The 24,495-nt window shown below is 40.1% G+C and overlaps 1 protein-coding gene across 1 annotated transcript; it reads right to left on the reverse strand.

The window, feature by feature from the left end:
- Positions 1-1,266: 1,266 nt before the first annotated feature.
- LOC149274461 (vasoactive intestinal polypeptide receptor 1-like) lies at positions 1,267-24,280 on the reverse strand. Its single transcript, XM_089505488.1, has 13 exons — positions 24,137-24,280; positions 23,928-24,042; positions 22,824-22,931; positions 17,132-17,232; positions 13,258-13,355; positions 8,876-9,008; positions 8,468-8,621; positions 6,860-6,920; positions 5,955-6,021; positions 5,174-5,265; positions 4,934-5,063; positions 3,353-3,394; positions 1,267-1,359 (listed from the first exon to the last, which is right to left on the reverse strand). The coding sequence occupies exons 1-13, from the start codon at positions 24,278-24,280 to the stop codon at positions 1,267-1,269; spliced, it is 1,338 nt and encodes a 445-aa protein (XP_089361614.1).
- Positions 24,281-24,495: the final 215 nt, after the last annotated feature.

Genomic DNA, 24,495 nt, shown 5'->3' on the forward strand with positions numbered 1-24,495 from the left:
CAGTGTCTTTATTTATTTACGGAGTGTTTGAGTAACGTATTTGTGTTACACATATCCCTTACAGTCACATGTCAAAGACCACCTTGGGATTGGACCAATCGTAACCTTGGGCATTGCGCCCAGATCTTGGCTAAGCACAAACAAAACAATAAGGGACCTGCTATTGGTATTTTATTCAGTATCACATTTCCTGATATGATTAAAACTGAGATCCCTCCCAGCCTCTCTCAGCCCTCCAGAGTGTTTTGGATGCGAATGTGGAAAGTGGCCAAAGTATCATTTTGTCAATGATGTACTTTCTGCATATTTAGATATTTTATCAATCGAAATGTGTATGAAGATCATCAGAGAGGATGCAACAATAACAATATATATAATGGTGACAAGCGTAGCCCTCTAATGTTGGACATTTGAAGATTTTCCATTGGTATTATGAGTTTTGGATTTGAAGTCAATCTTGATGATCCAGAAAACTCCTTGGAGTGACTTTACCCTGCATCATTTGCTAAAAAAAAAGTGAAACAACATTATTTTAATTTGTCCATGTTGGTCTTCACTTATGGAAGTTTTCATTTTGCAGCCCTTACTTTACCCCCAAGCAAAATCTGTAGAAACTGAAGGTTCTAAGGTTGCTTCAAGCAAATAACCAAATAATGAGTAGTGTTCGCACTACTTTGTCAAAAAATACAAAGAGTACAACATTATGCATCTGGTTCCCTTGGCACAAAAGGCCCTTTTGTATTTCACTGTAATAATTGAAGCGCGGGCAGTTTCTGATGGCCAGCCTTAGCTGTGTGAAGATTGCAAGACCCCAATATGATCAATAAAACATATCACAGGACACTTTACTATTTATTTTTATTTAAGTATATAGTTCTATGTACAGTATGATGAACAGTGTCATCTTATATAATAAATATACAATTCTGTTCAGTTATATGAATTAGCACAACACCTGGTCTCTAGTGGTTTGTAACCTACAACTCCGATGATCCTCTGGACATCAAAGCGCGATCCAGAATTAATGAGGTTTGAGAAGAACAAAAGCCACCGGTTTTTGAAGGGTCATTGTCAAAGCCACTTTGCAGTGTCACAGAGATATTGATAATGTCAATTTGTCCTATGGGATAATACAAATGCGGGCAATTATACTTAGTCCCACTATTTCACTGCGTGTATCCACATTCGGTCATCCTGGTTAAGTCTTTCACAGTCAATTCCGGACATCATGTGGCAGTAGCTGCTTTTCCTGCAAGGTGAACCAAATCACGCGGTGAAATCCTGTGTCACCAAATTAAAGACGTTGCTCTCCAGTGAACTCTGCCACTTGCCCCAGTGACGCTGGATCTCAGCTTGTACCTGCGTGAAAATAAATATATATATAGGGAACAGTTTACATAAACCCACTCGGAAACCATTTCAAATGTTAATCCTTTAACAGCTGAACACAAAGGTTCTATTAGAGTAGCTTGCTTATGCAACCCATCACTTGCTAGAAGTAGAGATATTCCAAAATATCTGATATATATATTATATACATTAGGCTGAGAAAAGCACAAAAAAGTCCCATAGAAAATAGGAGGCGGTAATCTTAATCTCAGAATATGTTTCTAAACCTGCTGATAAAAGGAGTTGGTTGCTGTATTTGTAGATGTTGTGGATATACAAGTGTTGGATGTAATACAAGTTATCTTTTAAGATTTTGTCTCCTATTATTTTCTATATCCTATTTTTTACTGGGCTCATTTAAATTACATTATGCTTACTTATATCATGCTGTTACAATAGCAGGGTCGTGGCATACTGGGGATCTGTTGTGCTTTTCCCAGTTTTGGATGCTTAATGGTTGGTGGTGTGGGCTGCCGTTATTGAACACATCACAAATTACATTTTATTAATAAAGTGCCACCAGATAGCTCTATTAAAATAGTATGTAGCATTATGAATATGGCCATTCACATCAAGATTGGTGAAAAAAACCCACTTCGGATGTAACACATGGAGTTCTCAGGTTTTTATTCACAAATTTACATATAAAATAATTCATTGGCTTTATGGCTCGTATACCTACCAGAGACATACAAACCTATGACATTAGCAGCGATTAAGACATAATGCAGTAACATACAATACAAAGAAAAACATAAACAGCAACAAACGATGACAGACCAACAATCACATGCATGTCTCCCATACAGTACTACTGTGCAGGTCATCATTACATATTAATATATCTTGTATAACAAACTTAACAGTTAACCTAACGACAATTTTTGTAAAACAAATTTTTTTTTCTCATTCTTTATAATTTAGCCATATTTAGCTTTTTTTTTTTTTTGTACCAAAATTGCAGCAATTTATACAACAATAATCACCCGGCCAAATATGTTGAATGCCATTTTAGTTGATGAAATATCATTAAATTTCCAAATTATGTTTTCAGGTACCTGCCAGTGATGGGATTTTAGACATTTTACTATATGAGTTAAACATACCTGCCAATAGATGTCCCAGTATCCTTCTATTACTGCATTTATTGCAGGAGCTAAATGGGTATTTTGATCTCTGTAGAAGAATAACGGACTGTGCTGTCAGGTGTACTGCTTGTTTTTTATGTTCTGATCTGACGTTAAGTAATATTTAATTCTGCTAATGTCTATTCTGCTGTCATTAAACTTGTTTCAACTTGGCTGAAGCTGGTTGCACTGAACATAATGATGGTCCCAAGCTTCTCCTGTTAACCAGAAGGTTATGCCCGTCTTCTCTTACACAATTTATGTGTTAATATAAGAAGGACATGGGCTCGCCTACCGTGCCTTACCCATTTTTCACCATCCTCTGGTAGTGGTCAGTTGCCAATGTCTATTATACCTTCCTTGCTTTCCATTAAACACAATGGCTAGCAAGCATTTCATCAATATAAACTTGGGGAGGGCATTTTCTTTCTATTTGTGTTTTTTTCCTACTTTAATGTAGGTGAGAAGAATGTTTTCTATTAAGCTCGAAAAACACTTTAAACAAAGTTTAGGTATAACTCAGGAACAACTTCCGAGTCAGCCATGTTGAACCAGGAGGACTGAAGCGATTTTTAGTTGATGACTTTATTAAAAACACAAGTTGCTTTTTTTTTTTTTTTAATGCGAGTCACATGAATTTGCCTGAAAGGGGTTCCTTGCAGAAATTAAAATATTCACTTGTTAATGAATCAGCCCCATGCTCTCCTGCTCTAAAGTGGGTTTCCCATTGTCAAAGTGTTCCTAGGATATATAGATTTTTAAATAGTATTCTTGTTATAATTTGATATTGGCAAGTATGAGTTACTCACTGAAAAAAAAGTCTGCCTGGCTCTCACCTCTCCGTTCAGGAAGCAGTACAGCAAGGCCACAATAAACCCCTGCAGGGAAATAAGGAAACATTGAATGCAATCCAGTAGTTTTAGATTACAAACTTAATAAAGTTTGTAATTTTTATTTGACTGTTTTCTAGCAGGGGTTAATATGGGGTTAACACGGTAACAGCTTTGGCTCCACGATTTTAAAGGTCCGTAAGAGCAACTCTATTGGTCGCCGACAGGGGCCTCCTCTGCCATCAACCAATGAAGGACAGCTGCTCTTCATTAGTTGATGCCAGATGAGCCCCCTGGCGTTGACCAATACAGTCTCTCTCATGGACCTTATTAACTCCAGACGCCAAAGTCAGTAGTGTCCCCAGGCCAAGTTGCTCTGAGGTGTACCTTGTCCTACCAAAAGGGACTCAAATCCTGGGACTGTCAGGGGTCATTACGGCTTACCCAGAGCGCCCAGTGGTCGCCGGCAGGGGCCACCTCTGGCATCAACCATTAAAGGGCCACTGCTTTTCATTGGTTGATGCCAGAGGAGCTCCTTGCCTGCAACCAATAGAGTCGTTGATAAGGACCTTTAACTTCTGATGCCGAAACTTGACCTGGGGAGGCCATTGGTCTATTGGATCCAGGAGTTAAAGGTCCGTAACAGCGATTCTATTGGTCGCCGGCAGGAGCCTTGTCAAGGGAATTGACCTGTAGACCCGACAGACGTTGCTTCCTCTGGCATCAACCAATGAAGGGCAGTTCTATTGGTCGTTGCCCTTCATTGGCTCTTGCCAGGCGAGCCCCCTGGCGACAACCAATAAAGTCTCTCTTACGGACCTTTTAACTCCTGACGACGAAGCCATTGGTCTCCCCAGGCCAAGTTACTCCAAGGTGCACCTTGCCCTATCTTTTGCCAGTGGGATTCGAATCCCTGTTCCTCCGAGGCCAAGTTGCTCAAAGTGGTTGACTCAGACAACTGCTCTGAGCAACATGGCTTGGGAGAAATGGGGATTTAAGTTCCCTTCACAAAGGGCAGGGCAAGGTACACCTCGGAGCAACTTTGCCTGGAGAGACCAATAGCTTCAGCGCCATGATTTAAATTTTAAAGGTTCCTAAGAGCAACTCTATTTGTCGCCAGCAGTCGTTTTTACGGACCTTTAACTCCTGGCACGATCCTACGGATTCCAGTTAACCCCTGTGATGCTACGAAGACTTAAGGTAGGCTAGAGGCAGTATGGGTGGAAGGGACCAGGGATATTAGCTAGGAGATATTTACGAACACGAAGATTCTTTGTGTTGTGCTTCTTCGTCTTCGTGTATGTTTACCCTCCACCATATTAGTTTATTCGGTATTCAGTGTGAACAACGAAAATGCAAAATTTTCTCCCAAATACGAATGCACCAGTCTAGTTGTTTCCATTTTTTAGATAAAGCATATTCAGGGTAGCAAAAAGATCATGTAGCTCTTCAGAACAGGAAGTTAAAATAGCTATTCCCATAGTCTATGCATTAATTTATATTTGTTTATTATTAAAAAGCATAGTTTGCTGACATGCTACTATATACACAAAAAGGCTCAACAAATACTTGTATAGAAAAAGTCACCTGGTTTGAGCCTAGAACAAGTTCAAAGTACATTCTTGCCCAGACTCCAATGTGCTCCGGGAACAAAGCAAAAACAACATAGTGAACGCCAAAGAGTGGGATGAGAAGAAGAGTGGATTTGGCAAGTCTCCTGCGAATGAAAGCATAATGTAATAAGTCAAATCTTGAATATGGCCTTTCTTGCTCAATGACTTTGCTGTCGGTTGAACACAAGTTAAGAAAAGTTTCATAATTACTCACATGTACTGCTGCTTGTAATTTTTCCCAATTTCTGGGCATCTTATTTTCTGGATAAGGATTCTTATCACGTTTAGAAATATGATGAAATTAAGCTGGAATTACCAAAACATAAAACCATGAGGAGTTGTATTGACACCAGCCTATCCAAAACTACACATTTTAGCTTTCAGAGTTTACATTTATGCCATTTGTTCATACGATCTACAATATAATAGAGACAATTCCCATGCTGTATAAAAAACGTAACAATAAACCTCTAGGGTTTACTGAAACTCTGAAACCATCTATTAACATTTGAAAGATGGGAGAAGAAAGCAGAGAAGATAGAACATGGATACTTCTATTGAAGATGGACGAGGTGGTCCTGGGATCTACAGACAATGACTACAATGAAATGGCTTTGAGCCAGGTCAGTCTTCAGTCCACACTGGTCCACCCAGGCCTGGCTACTAATGGCCATGATTATAATTAACCTAATTCTACCAAAGACATTTTCTTGAGGGACTCTGGCCTAGACATGACAGCATAATCAAATCTGTTTTTCTCTAAAATACATGACTTCCTTGCAGCTCTACAATGCAGAAAAGTGAAGTGTTAACTTCTACCCACAAATTATGTGTGCTGTTAATAAAGAATCCATGTATTTCATGGCACTGATGACCCTTGAAAAATTACCCCCAATATCCCATGCTCCAGAATATCAAAACTTTGGACATCATCAGTGAAAGTTTAAAGAAAATGTAAATTTCTATGAATAGATTAATATTAACATAACACTTACAAATATTGCAAGCAGTATTGGCGTCTTGATTATCCACCAGTATATGTTCTCATAATCATCCCAGCACCTAATTGAAAGAATTATGGGAGAATCGGTTTATATACTTTTATAAAACATTAAGCAACATTTCACCATCCATGATACATTTGTTCCGTAATCGTGTCCTACCACTGTAGTACCTGTTTAACACCATCAGAATCTGTTCTGCTCTCTACATGAATTCCAATATTTACTTAAGACAATAGATGTACAGTAATTATAGTAAAATATAAGGTTTAAAATTTAGCGTGGCATTAAACTTTGTTTTTACAACCAGGAAAAGTTTTAAGTGATCAACCGAGCGAGATTTTTGTTCACGCCTGATTCCTGTACTGTTGGAGGCCAACTTCTGCAGTGTAAGTCAACAGGCAAGTTAAGGGTCTTCTTCTAATCTCTATGTATGGTTTGCTTAATCTATTTTGAGAGCAAATGCCACAATAATAGATTGGCAATGTAATAGATTTCTACCTCCTCTGGATGGCACTGTGCACCTGAAAAACATATTTTACATACCGGATTGTGAAATACAGGATAAAAGTCCTAGAATTAGTTATATAAAATGATGGTTCAAATTGACCACCAGCCCAACGGTGTATCAAGCATAACTATTTTGATAATTTAGATAATTTTAAATAATGGAGTATGTACCTGCACAAGATACATGTCGAAAACAATATCACTGGGACCCCCAGTTGCTGGCTCCAGTACATACTTAGTCCAATGAATCAGTATTCATGGAGCGAAACAACTGCTTGGTACTTTCTTCCTCTCTTTTTTGGGGGGTTTTAGTTACTTGGTATTTGGAAATGTCATTTAAAAACTTGTGTTATATAATACCAGTTATACCGCCAACGTTTCTCTCTTACCCTCTATCATCGAATGTAATTCTTGTTTTTATCCACACTGTAATTGTAAGAGCTGGAACACCTGAAATAGACAAACATTTGTAGGTAGTTTCCCTCTACCCTCTACAAACAAAATACAGTGTAAATAAACATAATGAAGCTATGTGGGTTTGACCTGGAGTCTCCAAGTGAAGTACCGATTCCTCAAGTCTCCAGGACAATTTTTTTTAAAGCATAGTTTGGTCACAATCACTTCCTCTCCTACAACCAGCTAATTTAAGGCTATTTGGGCTTGCCCTGTCCATCACATGGCTAGCCCCACCACCACCATGTGTGGCTAGCCCTGCCCTTACATGGTTAGCCCTGTCTCCACATGAAGCCACTTCCATAGAACAGGGAGAGCTCCAATTAGCCTACCCCGGGAAGTTACCAGGTATGAACATAAGTGAATATTGCCCTAGTGCCAAAAGGTCCAGGTTTTTTAGGTTTCATAAAATTCAATAGGACAGGAGGTAAGTCACTGTTCTGCAAGTTCACATTTTTTTTCCAGTTGGAAATTGACTGGGAAACTCAGCTCATGGATATCTTACATTATCCAGAGCTGTTCTGAGTCCATAAACTGAACAATATGCAGATGATCATTTATAAGTTGACATTTAAGTGAACCCAACATGGTTTTGGGGGACCAAAAGTACATTTCATTAAAGAGATCCAGGATTCATTTTAAGTGTGTTATGGGGAGCATCATCCGTTGGTAGAAGAGGTTGTCTAGCATGCAAATAGACCGCCAGAGACTTAGCTAAGACCAGGCCAGCCCCCTCCTAACTAAACTGTGCCCAGGTGAAGCTACGCTAGCATCCTGAACATATAGGCCCACATAAATATCATTCTGAAGATGGAGGGTAAGGAGGCATTTAAGCCACCTCATGTGCTCCTCTGCATGCCTCAGTTGATGGCACCTAAAACATCTGCTATACATTTGTTTGCTAAGGGGTTTACCCGTGGCCAAAGACTCACATCGCCCAATCAAAATAAAGATTTTGTTGACAGTTTTTGCAGATAAAATGAAGGATTGCCGCAAATCAGAAAATAGCAACACGTGACATCTTAACCTCTGCTTATCATAACCGGCAAGTATAATTTCGGCGGTAATTTAGATAATGCGACAAATAGAGTATAACGCGCTGTGCCATGAAAATGAATTATTTTAATGCCACAGCAATTATCTATAATAGATTTTTAACAAGAAGATGAATCGCGTTACCCTTTCTGGACAGCACATTCTTGAAAAGAGACAGTTTGTGACAGGTTATAGAGGTCCTAATGCAAAAAAAACAGGTGCAGATTCAAGTCCAAGTTAATTCTTGCAAAATTATGGGTCTTCCATCTGTCGACTTTCCATGAGTGGAAAGTCGAACATCGGCCCTATGTTAGTAGAAAGCAGGGGGTAGAAGATATTTAATGACCTAGAGGACCGTGGCATAGACATCTTTTCTACTATATATATTAAACTCCTGTACTCCCCTGTAGATTTAATCAGTTATATAGTATATAGAGGTGAGTTCACAATAACAAATGTGGAACGGCTCTAATGTTAATGTCTTATTTCCGGAAAAAATTCACACTCACCCCAGCCAACTACAATATACCACCAAAAGTATCTCCTCTGTGAAGTGAAAGCGAGTGTGAGCAGTGTGTGGAGATACATCCCCTCCACTAGCAGCCAAGAGAAGTTTGCAAGGATAGAGAATTGGAAGAATACCATGGCCGCCTTGCAGCTCGCCTGGAACGAGAAGATGTAGATTAGCCTGGGGCACGGAAGCCTTCAGTGTTATATAGAAACGCAATCTATACGAAGCTGGGCGGGCAACATTTTATGTATGTGTGACGAACCTCCTGTTGATGATGGTGCTTGTGCAAACTTTGTGATAGATGGAGAAGAAACTGATAGATTTTATGAGTGATTTCTGGGATGTCTTGCAGAAATGAATTCTAACTCGTGCTGTCCATACACACGCTTGGAAGCCAATTTCTTACTGTAGACATTGTGCAATGATCCACGTCTTCATCGGCAAACAGCACGGCGTCTTTAACAAACACAGCAGTGCCACGTAATATAAAAGACACAAACAGGTTCATGTGGATGAAATTTCTGGGGCAGTGAAGTTTCCTGAAAATGAACAGAAGACGTAACAATGAATGAAGATCTTCTCCAAGGCTTTTCATCCTTAGAAGCAAGAAGATGATCACTAAAAGTCATCTGTGACGCTGTAATTGTCCCAAACAATTGAGCGAGACTAACCTTTTAGTTACCTTTTACAATTAACAATGGAAGGTTGTCTTTCATGAAAGAAATCAAAACATGTTTGGACCTCTGGAGCGTTCTTAAAATCTGTAGCTTTGCTACAAACCTTTCTTGGCTGGTTTTAATGACCTAGAATAGCCATCAATCCATCTTTTAACATGGAAAGTCCATATTCAACAAATCAGTTTCATAGAAGAATAGAGGACTGGCTTTATTAACCCTATAATTAATTTAAAAAAAACAAAACTTTCTTGACCATTTCACTATTTTCACCAGGTCACTACCGTACAGCAGCGAGTTCATCGTCTAATTCAATTTCAGTATGTTAAGCATGTCATCATATTGACCTAGTCTGACGATTCAAATCCATCATCATGTCCCCAGAGTGTTGACCTACTGCTCCAGCTAATGAGCCCTCTGGGTTAATCTATATCTTTTCTAAAATTAACAATTCAGCCACATTTGCATTTTTGATTCTGCAGTCCGCACACTAACCCTTTCTATGAAATTATGATGAGAAAAGTCTTAACAGCATGAAATAATGATATATATTTTTTATGAAATATATATATATATATAATCTTCAGGGACATTTCAATGGTTGCCATGATAATGACCACCTTTAGAATTGCTGTTTATAACCCCGAGGTGGGATAAATTACATTGACCATTGGCCCATATTCCAGTCTCTATGGCACCCAAAGATTTTCCTTAGACTTAGTAAAATTCATTGCACAGTAAAATTCATTGCACATTTTGTACTTTCATCAAGGGACAAGAAGAATGCATTGGCGCGACTGCTATCCCTGACGTAACAAGAAGGACCACAGGACCTGCTTTATTGATGGTACAAGTCCTGAGTACTCTCCTTCAACAACCCATAACCATTCCTGACATCCGTTTGGATTGGAGTTGATGTATATATTTAGTGTTTTTATTCTTATTTTTTGTGCCCGATATGCCATGGCTAATTTGGTGTTGATTGGATTGGTTTTTTATTTAAATTTTTTCTTCTAAGTTACTTCTATAGGTGTAATAATGGTTCTTCGATAACTAGCTTTAGGCCAGTAGTAATTAGTTACTTACTTTCCCTTTTTAGTGAATAAACCACATTAAAGTAAAAGCCAGGCACGTCAATTTAAGCTTCAAATCTTCACTTTGATCAATTTGCCTCTTAAGATCTGTCTCTCAAGAGTTAACTGTCTTTGCATTTGGAGAACTGACAGTAAGTATTCATTAAACAATTCCAGAAAGGGGCTTCAGTATTCCAATAACTCCTCATATCCCATCTCTTTTGATGCAAGCCCTTAGCTCATTTACACAATACACAGGTGACTCAGTGCCTATTATACCAGACTAATGTATGGACACAGGCCCTGAATAAATGTCAATCAAACATCCGTCACTAGGCGCCGCGGAGAGACGGGGAGCGGGAATGTGACATTAAACTAAAATACTCTCTGAATCAAGCGCCCACAGAGACTATAAAATAATCATACTGATTTTATATTTTCCATCCATTTCATGTTCGGAAGCTGACGAGTGTGCCGAGTATAATTGTATCAAATAACATTTATACTCAAATCATTTGCAGAAGAATGCTCCGTGGTTCCTCATATAAACATCATTAAAATGTATGTGGTTTTTTTTTCCCGATTCTCATTTTCCCCAAATGAGGTTGCCTGTGACCTCATTTACGTATAATACAGTGGAATAATTGTTGGGTAATAGAAGTGCGCAATAATACAATCCAAAAAAAAGTTACAGAAAAAGAAATCTAGCTCAGTGGGGGTTCTGATGGAAGCCTAGTATTTAGCCACCAATCATATTCAAACGTATCATTTAAAAATAAGAGCTGAAGGAGACATGATCTTGTACTTGCGGATTGTAAGCTTCTCGTCTTCATTTGCCTCAAGGACTCTTCTCACTATGTCCACCTGGTGGCACCACTCACACAATCTATGGTTCAGGGTTTCATTTGTGAACGCCAGGTCCTGTGACCCTTTGACAATACTATTTCTGTGGTCAATTGAAAACTAAGATCATCAGCGCCTCGGGCAGTCTACAACCTGTCTGTTCGTATATTTCAATATACTGGCGTTTCTCTTCTGTTACATGGCATTATGTGGCAACACGGGCGGCTCGATGTCTTTGCCCCTCTCTGTGTGGTTGACTAAGACATTATTGATGTGATTCATGCAGTTGTTTCTCCTGTCAAAGGGAAAGTCTAAAGTCCCATGCAGCCTCACCACTGACAAAGAATGCATTACTTGTACGTACTGTAATATGCAATCTTCAACCTGTTAAAAACAATATACGTAATATGTAACGTCCTTTACGTATAGAAGAAGCTGGCGCTTGAGAGAGGTAGAGCAACACGCCCTCCTTAGTCACATTTTCACTTAGTCCTCTCATTGGAATCAAGGATTCCCAGCAAAATGAATTAAAACCTTAATAACTGAGGATAAAACCAAAAGTGATAAACCACCTTGCACATCTGGCTCTTAAAATAGAGCCGGATGAGCCAATGTGGACTAGAACTCAATGCTTTGGCCATGATGTGGGTCTGCTTATTGGACCATACTATTTGGAGGGTGAATCCAACTTGATTTGTAGTCACAGCTCCCACACCTTTTAATCTTGTTTGTTTCACTTCTTGAATTCCCCTTCACCCTTTTTTTACCCATAAATGGCCCAAAATAAGTGATTATTACAACCTACTAACCAAGATAAGACATGGGATGCTTTAGAATTTAGTTTGCCCTGGGCACAAAGAGTAATATCTTAGGATGATACTGTGCAAGGAAGAGGATTGTGATCCAAAGGGGGTTAATAGTGTGATTTAGGGACGTTGCTTTACAAGTGTTCTTTACCAGGCTAGGAGCTTGTGAGACTTTATGTATTTCTATGCCAACATAAGAAAGCAGTGATTAATGTTCCAAGTATTTGGCAGGTGCATTCTACTTGCAGCCGGTTCCACTAGAAATGTTGTACATAGTTCTCAAAAAGAATAATTAACATATTTCCTTAGATGCAAAGACTTTCATGTATTCCTGTAAGTCTAAAACAGCCGTTTTCTTTGCCTGGTGGGACTGTGCTATCGACCAGTGCATAAAGCAGGTGTCCACGGACTGCTGTTCTTCTACCACACATAGAAACTAAGCATAACGTTTTATTCTTATTTAACTATTTGTTTTATGCATTTATTTTGATTTGGTTAACGAACCCTATTGAAGAATCCATTCGCTGTGTGATATATCATATCTGGGAAATCTCAGGGCTTAACCCAGAGTCTCTGGGTGAAGAGCTGCTTCCTCGGGTCTCCAGGTTCCCGTCTATGTTCTCCAGGGCAGGAGAGCAGCATTTAGTCACATCCACTCCCCACTCTGTCCTCCCACACCCAACCTAATTAATGGTACTTGGGACTAGCCCACCATTGTCCAAGGCTAGCCCCACCTGAGTACATGGCTAGCCTTGTCCCCTTGCAAAGCTGCTACTATCTCCAGAAGAGGGAGAGTTCCAGGTAGCCTGCTTCCTAACGTTCCATGGTATGCATATCATCTGTACATTCTAGGACCTGTTTTAGGTGGAAAAACTTGACCCTTTTACTGGGCAGGGTATTTTTCTAATAGGTGGGCTATACTCAAAAAGGTGTGGGGCATTTTCAGAAATGGGCAGCGTTTAGATGAGAGCAGGTAGGGCTACTGAGAACCTTAACCACATGTAGCATTGTATAGATATACAAAATTACATCTTTAACCCCTTAATGACAAAGCCCGTACATGTATGGGCTCAAAATGCATTGTTTTCAATGGGTTTAAGGACCGCCCATTTTCCTTAATGGGTTAATATACTTTTGGAGTACACAGGCACTGGCTGACAAGTTCAATTTGTGTGATGGCATGTTAATATATTTATGGAGCATCAGCAGATTTCATAGCGCTATTACAATAAGGGGAAATTAACAATAATACTTAAATTGAGAAGATACAATGTGACAATAAGATTAACGCAAACTGAGAAGGAAGGAGAAGAGGGTCCTGCTCTTTTCAACACACATCTGCCACCTCTTGTCACCATCATTCTTGTCGCTTGTTTTAGCCACGGCGCTCACCTGAACAGAGAGAAGATGCTAATAGCGGTCACAAGTGCCGTCAGCGATGCCGCGTATCCGCAGGTATACAGAATCTTCACGGTGTAGAAATGGTCTCTCTGAAACACAAGGAGCAAAGGCGACATCGCATAACTCTGTAGTCTAAGGGACTTTTACTTTACTGACAGGGTGGCGAATAAGTGGAACAGCCTCCCAGCAGGAGTGGTAGAAATTAACACAGCAAGGGATTTAAAAGATGCATGGGATAGTCATGAAGCTATCTAGAATCTAAGACAAGATCAACAACTGATTATGTTTTGAGTTTTTAAAGCAGGAAAAATCTTGCATACTAGATGGGCTGAACGGGTCTGATCTGCAGTCAAAATCTATGCCTAAGATTATTTCACATTAATAAATACCTTTCTATGCATCATTAACATGCCCAGATTCCACTTAAGGCTACATTTAAAGCTTTTGTTACAAAATATAATAATATAATAAGCATAATAAAACAAAGCAAGAATTCAGCGCATGCCCAGCAAATACCATTCAAAAACGCCTATCTAAGGCATAAATATCGGGGTTCTGCCATACGTTGCTTAGCCCCAAGTTAATTGTTCATGGCTATATTGCTTACCAAGTAGCTGAATCAGTAGGACTATACTACACTTTAACCCTGAGACTCTCAAGCAACTTAAAGCCTCTGGAATAATGATTCGGTAATCATGATTAATACAGCTGAGCACTCAGGAATAATCACTTTGATCGTGTAACATTTTCCCTTATTTCTAATTTATGTAGAAGAAAGACTAGAATGGCAGATCTGCTGAGGTTTATTTGCTTAACGTACACTTTGTGTATGTGGAGAAGCACCGTTAACGTCTGGATGCTACAGTAAACCCAGCAGCATCTGTCCATGACGTTAAATCCTGCCTGCCAGACCAGGATTCTGATGATGAAGTGGCTCTTTTAAGGTATTAAACACGTGAATAAATATTGCTTAATATTCATGAATATATATATATATATATATGTGTGTGTATGTATATATATATATATATATATTTATATATCTCAAATACCAGTAGGTATGCAGAAGTGTATATAAAAACTACTAACCAGCGTACCAAGGAACTCTTCCAGCTTTGACCTGGAGTCTCCCAGTGAAGCATTACTTCTCCAGGTCTCCGGGTAGCTTTCCTCTTGGGCAGGGGAACTAAATACTATCTGGGGCTAGCCCCGCCCACATGTGCAACTAGGTCGGTTCCACACATGACTACCCTGCTCCTAGTGAAGCCACTCCCCCCAGACGAGGAAGAGCTCCGGGGGGCCTTCTCTGAGAAGGGTTACAAATAGGGCTGAAGGAAGGGGAGAAAACCCACAATCCTCTCTGATCCTTCACTGGATGCTGTGCAAGCACTATACGGGAAGGACAGTCATATTTGTAATTTCTAATCTGTATACTGTCATTACCAGACGGAATAGCGGTCAGGCTGCAATCTTTCATGGAAGATAGCGTTTGCCTATACTTGTGATAGGGAAGCAGCATATGCATCAATACAAGAAATAAGGCAAAAATTGAGACAAGGGATAATCGTTAGACTACCTCAGGGAAGCTTAGATCTGAGGCAAAATAATTAGTTTTCTGTCATGAACATCTCTAGTTCCCCCTCCCTCCAGTCCTACAAAGGCTGTAACAACCAATCAACTTTAACCAAAGGGAATTAACAATTTAACAAAAAAAAGGAGCTGTAATTATGCAAAACTCAAGGACCGGAAATTAAAATAGCTGCTCCCATGGTATACGCACACGAATGGGTCTCTCATACATATACATTGCTTATTTCGAGGTATAAACATCCTTTATATAGGTTTATTCAGCGTACTGAACTGTAAAATATAGGATTAGAAAAACCGACAGCGTCTTGGGGGTTATGTATAGAAAGTAATTCTGATGCAAAGTTTGAAAACCAGTCAAATCGAATTCTCAGCAAGAATATTACATCGGTTACTATACATTAAGACCATGTTTTAAACTTTGATTAGGAATACTTTTTGTATATCTTTAACCCCCCCCCTGTATAAATGCATAACCGTACCTAGGATCTGCCCAAGTTTCACCCAGAGTCTCCGGGTGAAGCCCTGCTTCCCCAAGCCTCCGGGTCACTTTTTACGTTCCTCGGGGATGTGAAGAAGTGTTTAACCACGCCCACTTCCTGCCCATTTTCCCTTTTGCTCAACGCAGGAGCTAGCCGGGTCCTTAGGACTAGCACCGCCCACAATACCAGGTAGCCCCACCTCCTCAAAGCCACTCCCACAGAAGAGGGAGAGCTCCAAATAGCCTGCCTGAGAAGTTCCTGTGTATGCGTGTAACATACTAACCTAAGCAGCAGGCAGAGCTGGTGACGAACATCACCTTGCTATAATTTCATACATGAATAATAATAAGACTCAATTAGCAAACAAAATGATTGTTTATATGTGTGGTGTATCAAACTAACTTCTCTCTTCTAGGTGACAATAGATCATTTCATGCAATCACTAGTTACCATGACAACAGCTGTTGACAGAATATTTTCCTTTTTGCTGTTTATTTTTAGAACCTATACACCCCATACTACATTATACCATACATACATACATACATTTGTAGGGAAAAAATAATACATTGTATTGACTATGCTAATAGTGTCTAAATAAGCAGTTTTTTTTCATGAAATATGCTATTTCTGCAGGGAACATGGCATTTTATGTTTTTGATCAATGTGCACATACTATTCTTTTTTTCCCACAAAAAGAAATACCACATGCATATTGTCCTTAAATATCTTGAAAAAAAGCATAGCAATTTTTGCCCCATTGCTTTGGGTATGATCATAGGAAATGTTCTAGTGGCGGTTAAAGGGACACTCCAATCATGTGCACTTTAATCTTTAATATTTTTAATTTTGCAGAAATCCTTGTGTGTAGTGGCCCCTTCCCCTGGCCCCCAGCTATTTTCCCCGCAGAAGGCGTGTTCGGCCAATCATATCTTCACGCACGTGATATACTTACCTCCAATCAGCTCCAGTGAATGCTTGGTGAACACTACCATTTATTTCAAAAGAAATTTTTTCTTGTCGCTGATTGGCCTCTTCAAGCAGCCAATCGGTGGTAAGAGTTGTAGAACCACGGAGAAGGGCAGCTGCAGAGCTGCAGTTTCTACCTCATGCATATACTTGTTTCATTTTGATGTACTTTGGGTACTTTAATACTTATTCTTCTTTAGTGGGGCTGTTAGGGACAGTTCCTTTAATCACAGTTTCATGTTTCCATAGTGATTACAGTTTGTTTAGGGACATGACCCAATGGGTAGGGTGCATTGGACTGGGTTTCCCATAAGGTGCACTTTTCATAGGGGGGTCACTGGAAGTAAAGTGGGAGGAGATTAGTGATGGTCCTGCCCTCTTCAATTTATGCCCCATCCCACTGCTTTTTTTGTTTTTGCTTATGTTCCACCTACTTTTCTGCCCGCAAAGCCAGTTTAATGTTTTGGGGGTTTTTTTTTTACAAATCCCTTCAAGGGTACCATTGATCCTTCTGCATAGGAGCACCTAGAAGTCAGCTCTGGGGCGCATCTTACCGACAAATAAAAATAGTTACATTTGTAAAGGGACTCAACAAAGTACGATAGGGAAGTACATTTTAAAGGAAGATAAACGTTGGGACAAAATGGGCTAAATGGTTCTTATCTCCTGTCATAAACCCACTGTTTTGTGATTAGTGAATAATAAAAAAAAAAATTCGATTTTGAGAAAAAATACTGCTGATAAACAGTAACTGAAAAAGAAGAGAATAAACATAACATTAAAAATAAATTTTCATCTTTTTTTAAGATAATTTCCATTTAACTTGCCTTTTCATCTGTCTCGCTGCTTCCGTTAAGTAGACAAGCCTTATAGTATGGAGGCGAATGAGGAGTCCAGCCGCTCTCTGTACAGCTCCTTCTGATCACAACTGTAATGGAGACAGGAAAGAGTTAATGCCCCTGACTGTGGAATATAAAGCAGGTAATACTCCAGTGATTTCCTAATGTGCCATAGATACGTAGCTCAAGGACAGAAATGTAAAGATCACATTAAGTTACAAGAGAATTTCAGATGCTAAAATTACATACCATAAATAAAAAAAACATCAAATGTACAGTATAATCTGTTGCGCTAACTTTGGTAGATATACTAAGGCGCCATGACATCATAGAATAGTGATGTCACTGAATTCTTCCTGAGAGAAACACTGTAAATTAGTGCTAAATGATCATCATCCCGCGTCCACCTAAGTTCACTGTTGTGTTTATGCTCAGTGGTTTACGATCAATACTTGTCCATGAGTGTCCATAGATGTTTTTGGGGAGGGGATGTGCGTGCAAATTATTACCCTGCCCATGGACCAGGGAGTAGTCAGAACAAGGAGGAGAATGGTTGGGTACCACCACAATGAGGTGGCACCTTGGCAGGCTACTTTTTTGGTGTGCGCCCCACCCCGCATGTCTCCTGTACCTCCTTGAGGTCTCTGCAGGGTATGAAAGATGTAGAGTACTGGGATATCACGTCAATACCTGAAAATACCACTTTGAGGAACAGCAAAAGCAGTACTGATTGCAGAATTCAGGGCACTCATAAGTTCTTGCCCTGCCAAAGGGCAGCACTGTCAGGGAATTTCTTGGGAGGGACATGTGCCTCTTCTCGTCTCCTCCTGCAAATGCCCATAAACGTGTGCCTTTTCAGGAGATACAGTTCCTCTTTCGAAACCTAATTTTTCCCATGATATTCTCTTTTCAAGGAGCACAGAACCTTTGCTGGGTATGAGTGTATCAGGGTGTTCTACAGCCCTAAGAGCAGGGGAGCAGTTGCAACTAGGCAAGGGCATGGGGTAACCAGGTAGATCACTTCAAGTTCCAGTAAGAAATTTTATTTTTCGCGTCATCATATAGATACAGCCACTTCAGGATAGCTTTGAGAAAAGGGAAAGTACCAGTCCCCAAGGAAGCAGACAGGATATCTTTCCCAAAGGGTCAACTGCTATATTGACCTTAATCATTTATATATATACACACACAAGGTCAACTAGCACAGACAAAAAGACCACTCAGGAAGTGACTACATTACAGTTCTATCTTCAAATGTAGTGGTGCCATAGTGTCTGGGTCAAGATGATCCAATAATGTTAATGCTAGTAACGTAATATATTTATTAAATCGGGTATAGTCAGAACGTTGATTAGACTATGTACCTTCTCAGACACTTGAATTATCTTTAAACAAAAACTTGTTAGGGCAAAAGCTCATTAATTCAATCTAAAGGAGAGACCTCTGAGGTCGTGACAATTTATGTGACTGTACATCATTTTCTGTGTTAGCACAATAGAGGGTATCACCTTTTGACTAAAAAATTCCATCTTCTCTTGAACGAACCCGCTCTGTAAAATCACAGCTGACTGTTTATTATAAACTTTGTCATAAAACACGTCACCAGACATGAAGAGGCGTACTAATTAATTTATTTTTATATTAGTAAATTACACCCTCAGGGGTTCGCATGGTCATAGCAGCCACGCTACAATATTAGTTTTGTTAAATTAGACATCTATTATATTATAGATACTGTTACATATCCAGCAAGGCTGAAAAGTCTAGGGGGTGACAAACCCGGGAGGGGCAGATCCACCCTCTTGGGCGATTGAGCATCCCAGTGTCCCTTTTGGTGATGTCCTCTTCGCTGATTGAGGAGAGGACATCACTGGAAGCGTCACCATAGTGGCAAAAATTTCTGCTGGGTTATGTCTGCAAAGATGCGGGCAAAGGTAGAAGATAAAAGGTAGAAGAAGAAAAAAACATCCATTCTGACCAAATCCCTAACTCCATCTGCAGAAATACAGTCCCAAACTTGCAAGGAACCTCCACCACGTTTCACCATGCTTTAGGCAGATGCTCATTCTTGTACTGCCCACTGATGGCACAGCTGGACATCTTTGGAAGAGAAGTTAACATGATGTGTCTTTCATCTGCTGCAGTAAGTGTCTTTAGCTGATCACTGCCTCTATGGTCCTCAACATTACCCGTTTCTCCGTGCTTCTTCAAAAGAGCTTGGATGGAAGATCTGGAAGCCTGGGAGAGACCTTGCTAATCCGGTGTGACTTGTGTCTTGTTACTGTGCTCATGACTTGACATTTGTCTTCAGTAACCTCACAATGCTAGTGAGTCTGGCTATCCCTCACCTAGTTGTATGCCTCCTACACAACTGTTTTAGTTAATGATTGTTTCAACCTGTATATTTTTGATGATCATTAGCACCTGTTTGGTAGAATTGTTTAATCATACAGCCTACAAAATCCCTGCCTGTGTCCCTAGAAGAATTGATGCTGATTTGTTATTCTGTTAACTCACTTTGCATTTTTTTAGCTCATAAAAATACACTGACGTGTCTATTTTTGAAATCATGCTTACTTTTCAGCATTTTTTCACACATGCCTAAAGCATTTGCATAGTTTTGTATGTATTTTGTATATATAACTGTCAAGCAAATATTTGCTTGCGTTTTGCTGTTTTTTGGTTACCAATCAGAGATTTCTTTCCCTGCTGCGGTGTAAGCCTTGACGTTGGTGATTAGGATCTTCATCCATCTGCCATCTAAGTCTTATAACTAGCTTCCCACTGGAGATTCATAGTTTCTGTGTGGCACTCATCTGGCTGGCAACTCTCAAAGGTTCTCTTTCATTATATCACAAATTGAATGGTACTCAGTACGCCAACCTGTTCTGCCATGTAGTCCTTGGGCAGTTCTATCTCCAGATGGTTGGAGAATAGTGTTTCGCATCGTCCACGTTTTACCAGGAAAATAGGTCGCTGTGTGTATGTATATTGTTGTTTTTTTTAAAACTGATTAATAAATATTAAATATATAGGTTCCCCTTTTTTGAGGCAGTTGCTTATAAATTAACGACCGATGTTTAACGAGCCTAAACCCAGGGTGGCACCACCTGCTTGCAAACTCAGCACGGTCCTCCATAGTGTGTTTGGTCTGGTTGGGGAGATCAGTGATCTCTCTTTTAACCAAACCATTGAGTAATGGCATTGCAGGGAGCCTGATGCTCACTCCTATGCGGCAGAGAGGGGCTTATCGCCCCCCCGGACCTGCCACCAAAAGTGTTCATAGTAGATGGTCAGTGTTGGCTATTTATGACATCCTCTCTTAGAATTGGGGGGAAAAAGTGGGGAGCGATCAGAGAAAGAAGCAGGTAACTTTGTAGTCCCCTTTTTATGGTCCTCAAAAGGAGAAGTAGAGGTGAATAATCATTAAGTAATATTTTACGAGGATAGCGTGAACGCCACACCAAAAAAAATCATAACTTCTCTTTTTGTTTTCTCCTATTGGTTAAATGTGTATCAAAGCCCTTAAACAGCCATCAAAATGCATGTTATGCTGCATTGTCTCAACTCAGAGGACTTTACTATGAATTATTCTGTAGTAGGGGTGCCATGACATTAAACTGCCCCTTCAAACAAATCACAAGTTTCTTGGACACGTTTTGTGGTCAACAGCCCAATTGAACAAAATTATGAAAAAGCAGGAGTAGTTTGCTTATTTAACTACCCGGTATATATTGCATAGCATGCACCCCACGATCAAGTCCTAAAACAATGGCAAGTGAGATGCTGCTCTGTGTAACATAACGTACTGTAGATACGATATTAAAAATAAATGTTCCGGTTTTAAAACAGTTTTGTCAATGTTCTGCATATTGATTCATGTCAAGAAAACCATGTACATAAATAGTTACTATTAATGCCTATAGTCCGGGTTTCACACCAGTGGTTTTGCTTTGATAAATAATCCTTGTTGCCATGTTCCTACTGCGAAAGCCTCAATGACATGTAATCAATTGATGTGCCCACGGCTTTTGGAAATCAGAATATTGTGAAGCAGCTTCTCTGTTACATGACGCATGTGAAAACATGGGGTGAAACAGACAATCTTTCTTTTAATGAGTGCAGTCATTACCTTTAGCCCGAACTATCACATACGATTGAGAATTCTTCGGTAACCAAGAGCGTAAAAGGCCGTCGGGTTTGGGAAATGAATACTCTTTGAAGGAAGGCGATGCCTAAATTAAAATAGTTTTAGCGCTGAATCCCACATGGGACGATTGTGTGACGGTAATCGATAACACGCATTACCCACATAGCGTCTAATGAACCATTGACACCTAAAAATCCAGTGAATGTAATCTGTAATTGCTCTTCCTTGAGTTGGCCATAATTACACCTGCTCTATTTCCTTATTTCCAACTCTTACTCTTCATTTTCAGCCTTTCCATTTGAATAAAGAAGCACTTCTGCACTGATGGCACGTTAGTAACGTCAAAGTTTTGACCCTCAATCAGCAGTGGCGAGGTAAATTAAGTATTGATTCTTGTTCACTTTGGTTTACTAAACAAAGTCCTACTGTTATGACCTAATAACGTTCTTACTTCCCATGGATAGACCTGGTATCTAGGAATGCCATCCATCTTTTTTTCCCCAGTTGGTTAGCAGAGGTAGAGTTGATCCTCCTGTAAGGTCTTGCAGATACCTGCCACCAAAACAGCCCTGACCCGTCGGGGGGGATGGACTCTACTAGACATATGAAGGTGTGCTGTGGTATCTGGCATCAGGATGTTAGCAGCAGATCCTTTAAGTTGGGAGATGAGGTCTCCATGGATGCATCTTGGTGCCATGTGTTCTCCAGGTGACACACACGCACCCGGCCATCCACGTGATGTAAAAGATAACATGATTCATCAGACCAGACCACCTTCTTCCATTGCTCCGATTCAAAGTTGCTCAGATTCTTAGGCTGCCCATTTTTCCTGCCCGCATGAACTTTGAGGACGAAATGTTCACTTGCTGTCTAATATATCCCACCAGGGGCCATGAAAACAAGATTATCGGTGTTCTTCACTTCACCTGTCATCGCTCATGATGATATGGTTGGTTGGTGTGTGTGTATATACATATCAGCAGCATGCACAAACCTGTGCCCTTGCCTCCCTTCCAAAATATAACTTGGGTTAATAAGAACAAAAAACAATTTTTATGACACAAAAAAAAAACATCTTCTCTCCACCAGGATGAGGTAATGTTTAGATAGTTAAAGCTGTCGTAAACGGTTCAATTAAGGAGGCAGGATTGGAAAAGGTTTGCCGGGCTACCGTGCATCATAGAATGGATTTATCTTAATCTGCTGGCTATTACCGGAGTCATGCTACAGTGGAGCTCATAACCGGGCGAAGTCTTATCAGTTTAATTTCTTTTTGCGAAGGGCAAGACTTGCAAGGGAAGGGCGGGCGGCTCTCTGACATAAGCCCAACTATGATACAAAGTATTAAGGAAACCCTTGAGGCAATTTATGTATCTTTAGGAGCTAGAAACTTGGTTTGCCAATGGATGGGGAAAAAAACTATTAAATGAGAGAGTTTCAGGAAGGGATTCCCTATCACCCTGGTCACGACTATACAGCTTTGAGTCTAGAGCCTTCAATGATTTAGCATCCACCAGCTGTCCGACCTACCTTTCGATGGGAGGAACATTTGAAGACTGTCGGGACATGAAACGGTCACTGTCTGTCCCAGTGAAGCAGCGTGCCAGCAGTTAATTCCGTCCCATTCCGTCACACAACCTGTGGTACGAGAGAAAACGGTTTCGTTATAATTGTGTTAGCAGAGTAATTCTGTGTTTTTCCACTTAAATGAATGACTCTCTCTCTTCTAGGGAGAGTATAATAGTATCGGCTTATAGGTGCTCAATAAAGGTGCCAGTCCCCTTACGCAAAACTTTGATCACAGTCTTGTACGGCAAATAAACCTTAGCAGATCTGTAATTTATTCTTTCCTCTCAAGGTTTAATCACATAGAAAACAAGAAAAAAAGCATCTTCAATTTCTATGGCAACAACCTATGAATGCCAGCTTTGGTGTCATGTGACCCCCCCACCACAAAAATGATGAATGATGCAAAATTTGACAGGATTGAAGAATTATTACAGGGAAAGATTTGGGCATTCAGCAGTAGTAAAATTATGTTTCTAAAGCTGCATTAGGTGGGAAAGGTGTTAAAATCAGCAGAATAGGTGGAAAAGCACCTTAAATGGTACTGAGCTTTGGCAAATGCTATTTAGGATAGAGCAGCAACCACATGCCCGCCTGACACAGTACACGGAACATGCATTATTATCTAACAATATAGATCTCTGGAGCTAAGGAGCTTTCTAAACCTAAGTTCACATGTTTGATGTTGGCTTGTTTAATGACCAGCTGAAAGTCCTATGATTACATCTGTAAATCATAAAAGTAATATTTAGAAGCTAGCTGCTGGTTGTTTGCGAAGGGAACATGGATGTCTTTTTTTCATGGACTGAATGACAGGTGGGTATATTGTGCTTAGGTGACCATTAGTGAATGCTACTTACAAACATAATGGTTTTAAGTCCCCACCATGTCACTGCCTTCATCCACTGCAGATTACAGTTCACATGGCACTTAGTTTTTTCTGGGTCTTTATTTGGTGGCTTCCTTGGCCAACTGGCAACGGTGCAACAGCCCTAACCAACTGGCTAAAATATCAACATGCTCCTTTTTTAATAAATTGGCCAATATCACTAGTATTCTGTTCCTCACCTCCAGAAGAAGATCTGGAAGAAGTCTCATTTTCTAGTGTTATTCTCTTGTGGCATTGAGTTTCCTGCTCCAGAACCTGGATAATGAATGCGCATTCCGGATGTATGGACATCACCTGAGGAAAGAAGAAATTATATATGAGGGTAAGCAGGTCATATCAGATCACCAGCCATCTGTGGATCCAAAAGCCAATAATTACATTATAAGACCTCATACATGTGGCTGCTGATCAGCTGGCCTGCTGTTAAATTAAAATGGGTGAGGTGCTTGATGGGGAGCACCACAATTGTCCCATCCTCTTGTTCCATTACAGGGACATCACTGTGCCCATTGCTCGGAATTGCCCAGGACATGTTCCCCGTGGGCTCTCCCTCTCATGTTCCTTATGGGAAGTGGCAGGGAGTTGGAGCTGTGGTCCTAAGGTGGAGCGAGTGTCCTATATAAAGTGCATAGGAAGAATCAGGGGTAAAGTCAAATGCCATGCACTTGGGATAACCATGCTGGTCATGCCGCATGTAACATGTATAACTGATTAACTCGTTCCTTTCTCTGAGTTCCCACATACTGC

Source organism: Sceloporus occidentalis, unplaced genomic scaffold (assembly GCF_023333645.1).
Source record: "Sceloporus occidentalis isolate IW3139 unplaced genomic scaffold, rSceOcc1.0.p SCAF_330, whole genome shotgun sequence".
NCBI lineage: Eukaryota > Metazoa > Chordata > Lepidosauria > Squamata > Phrynosomatidae > Sceloporus > Sceloporus occidentalis.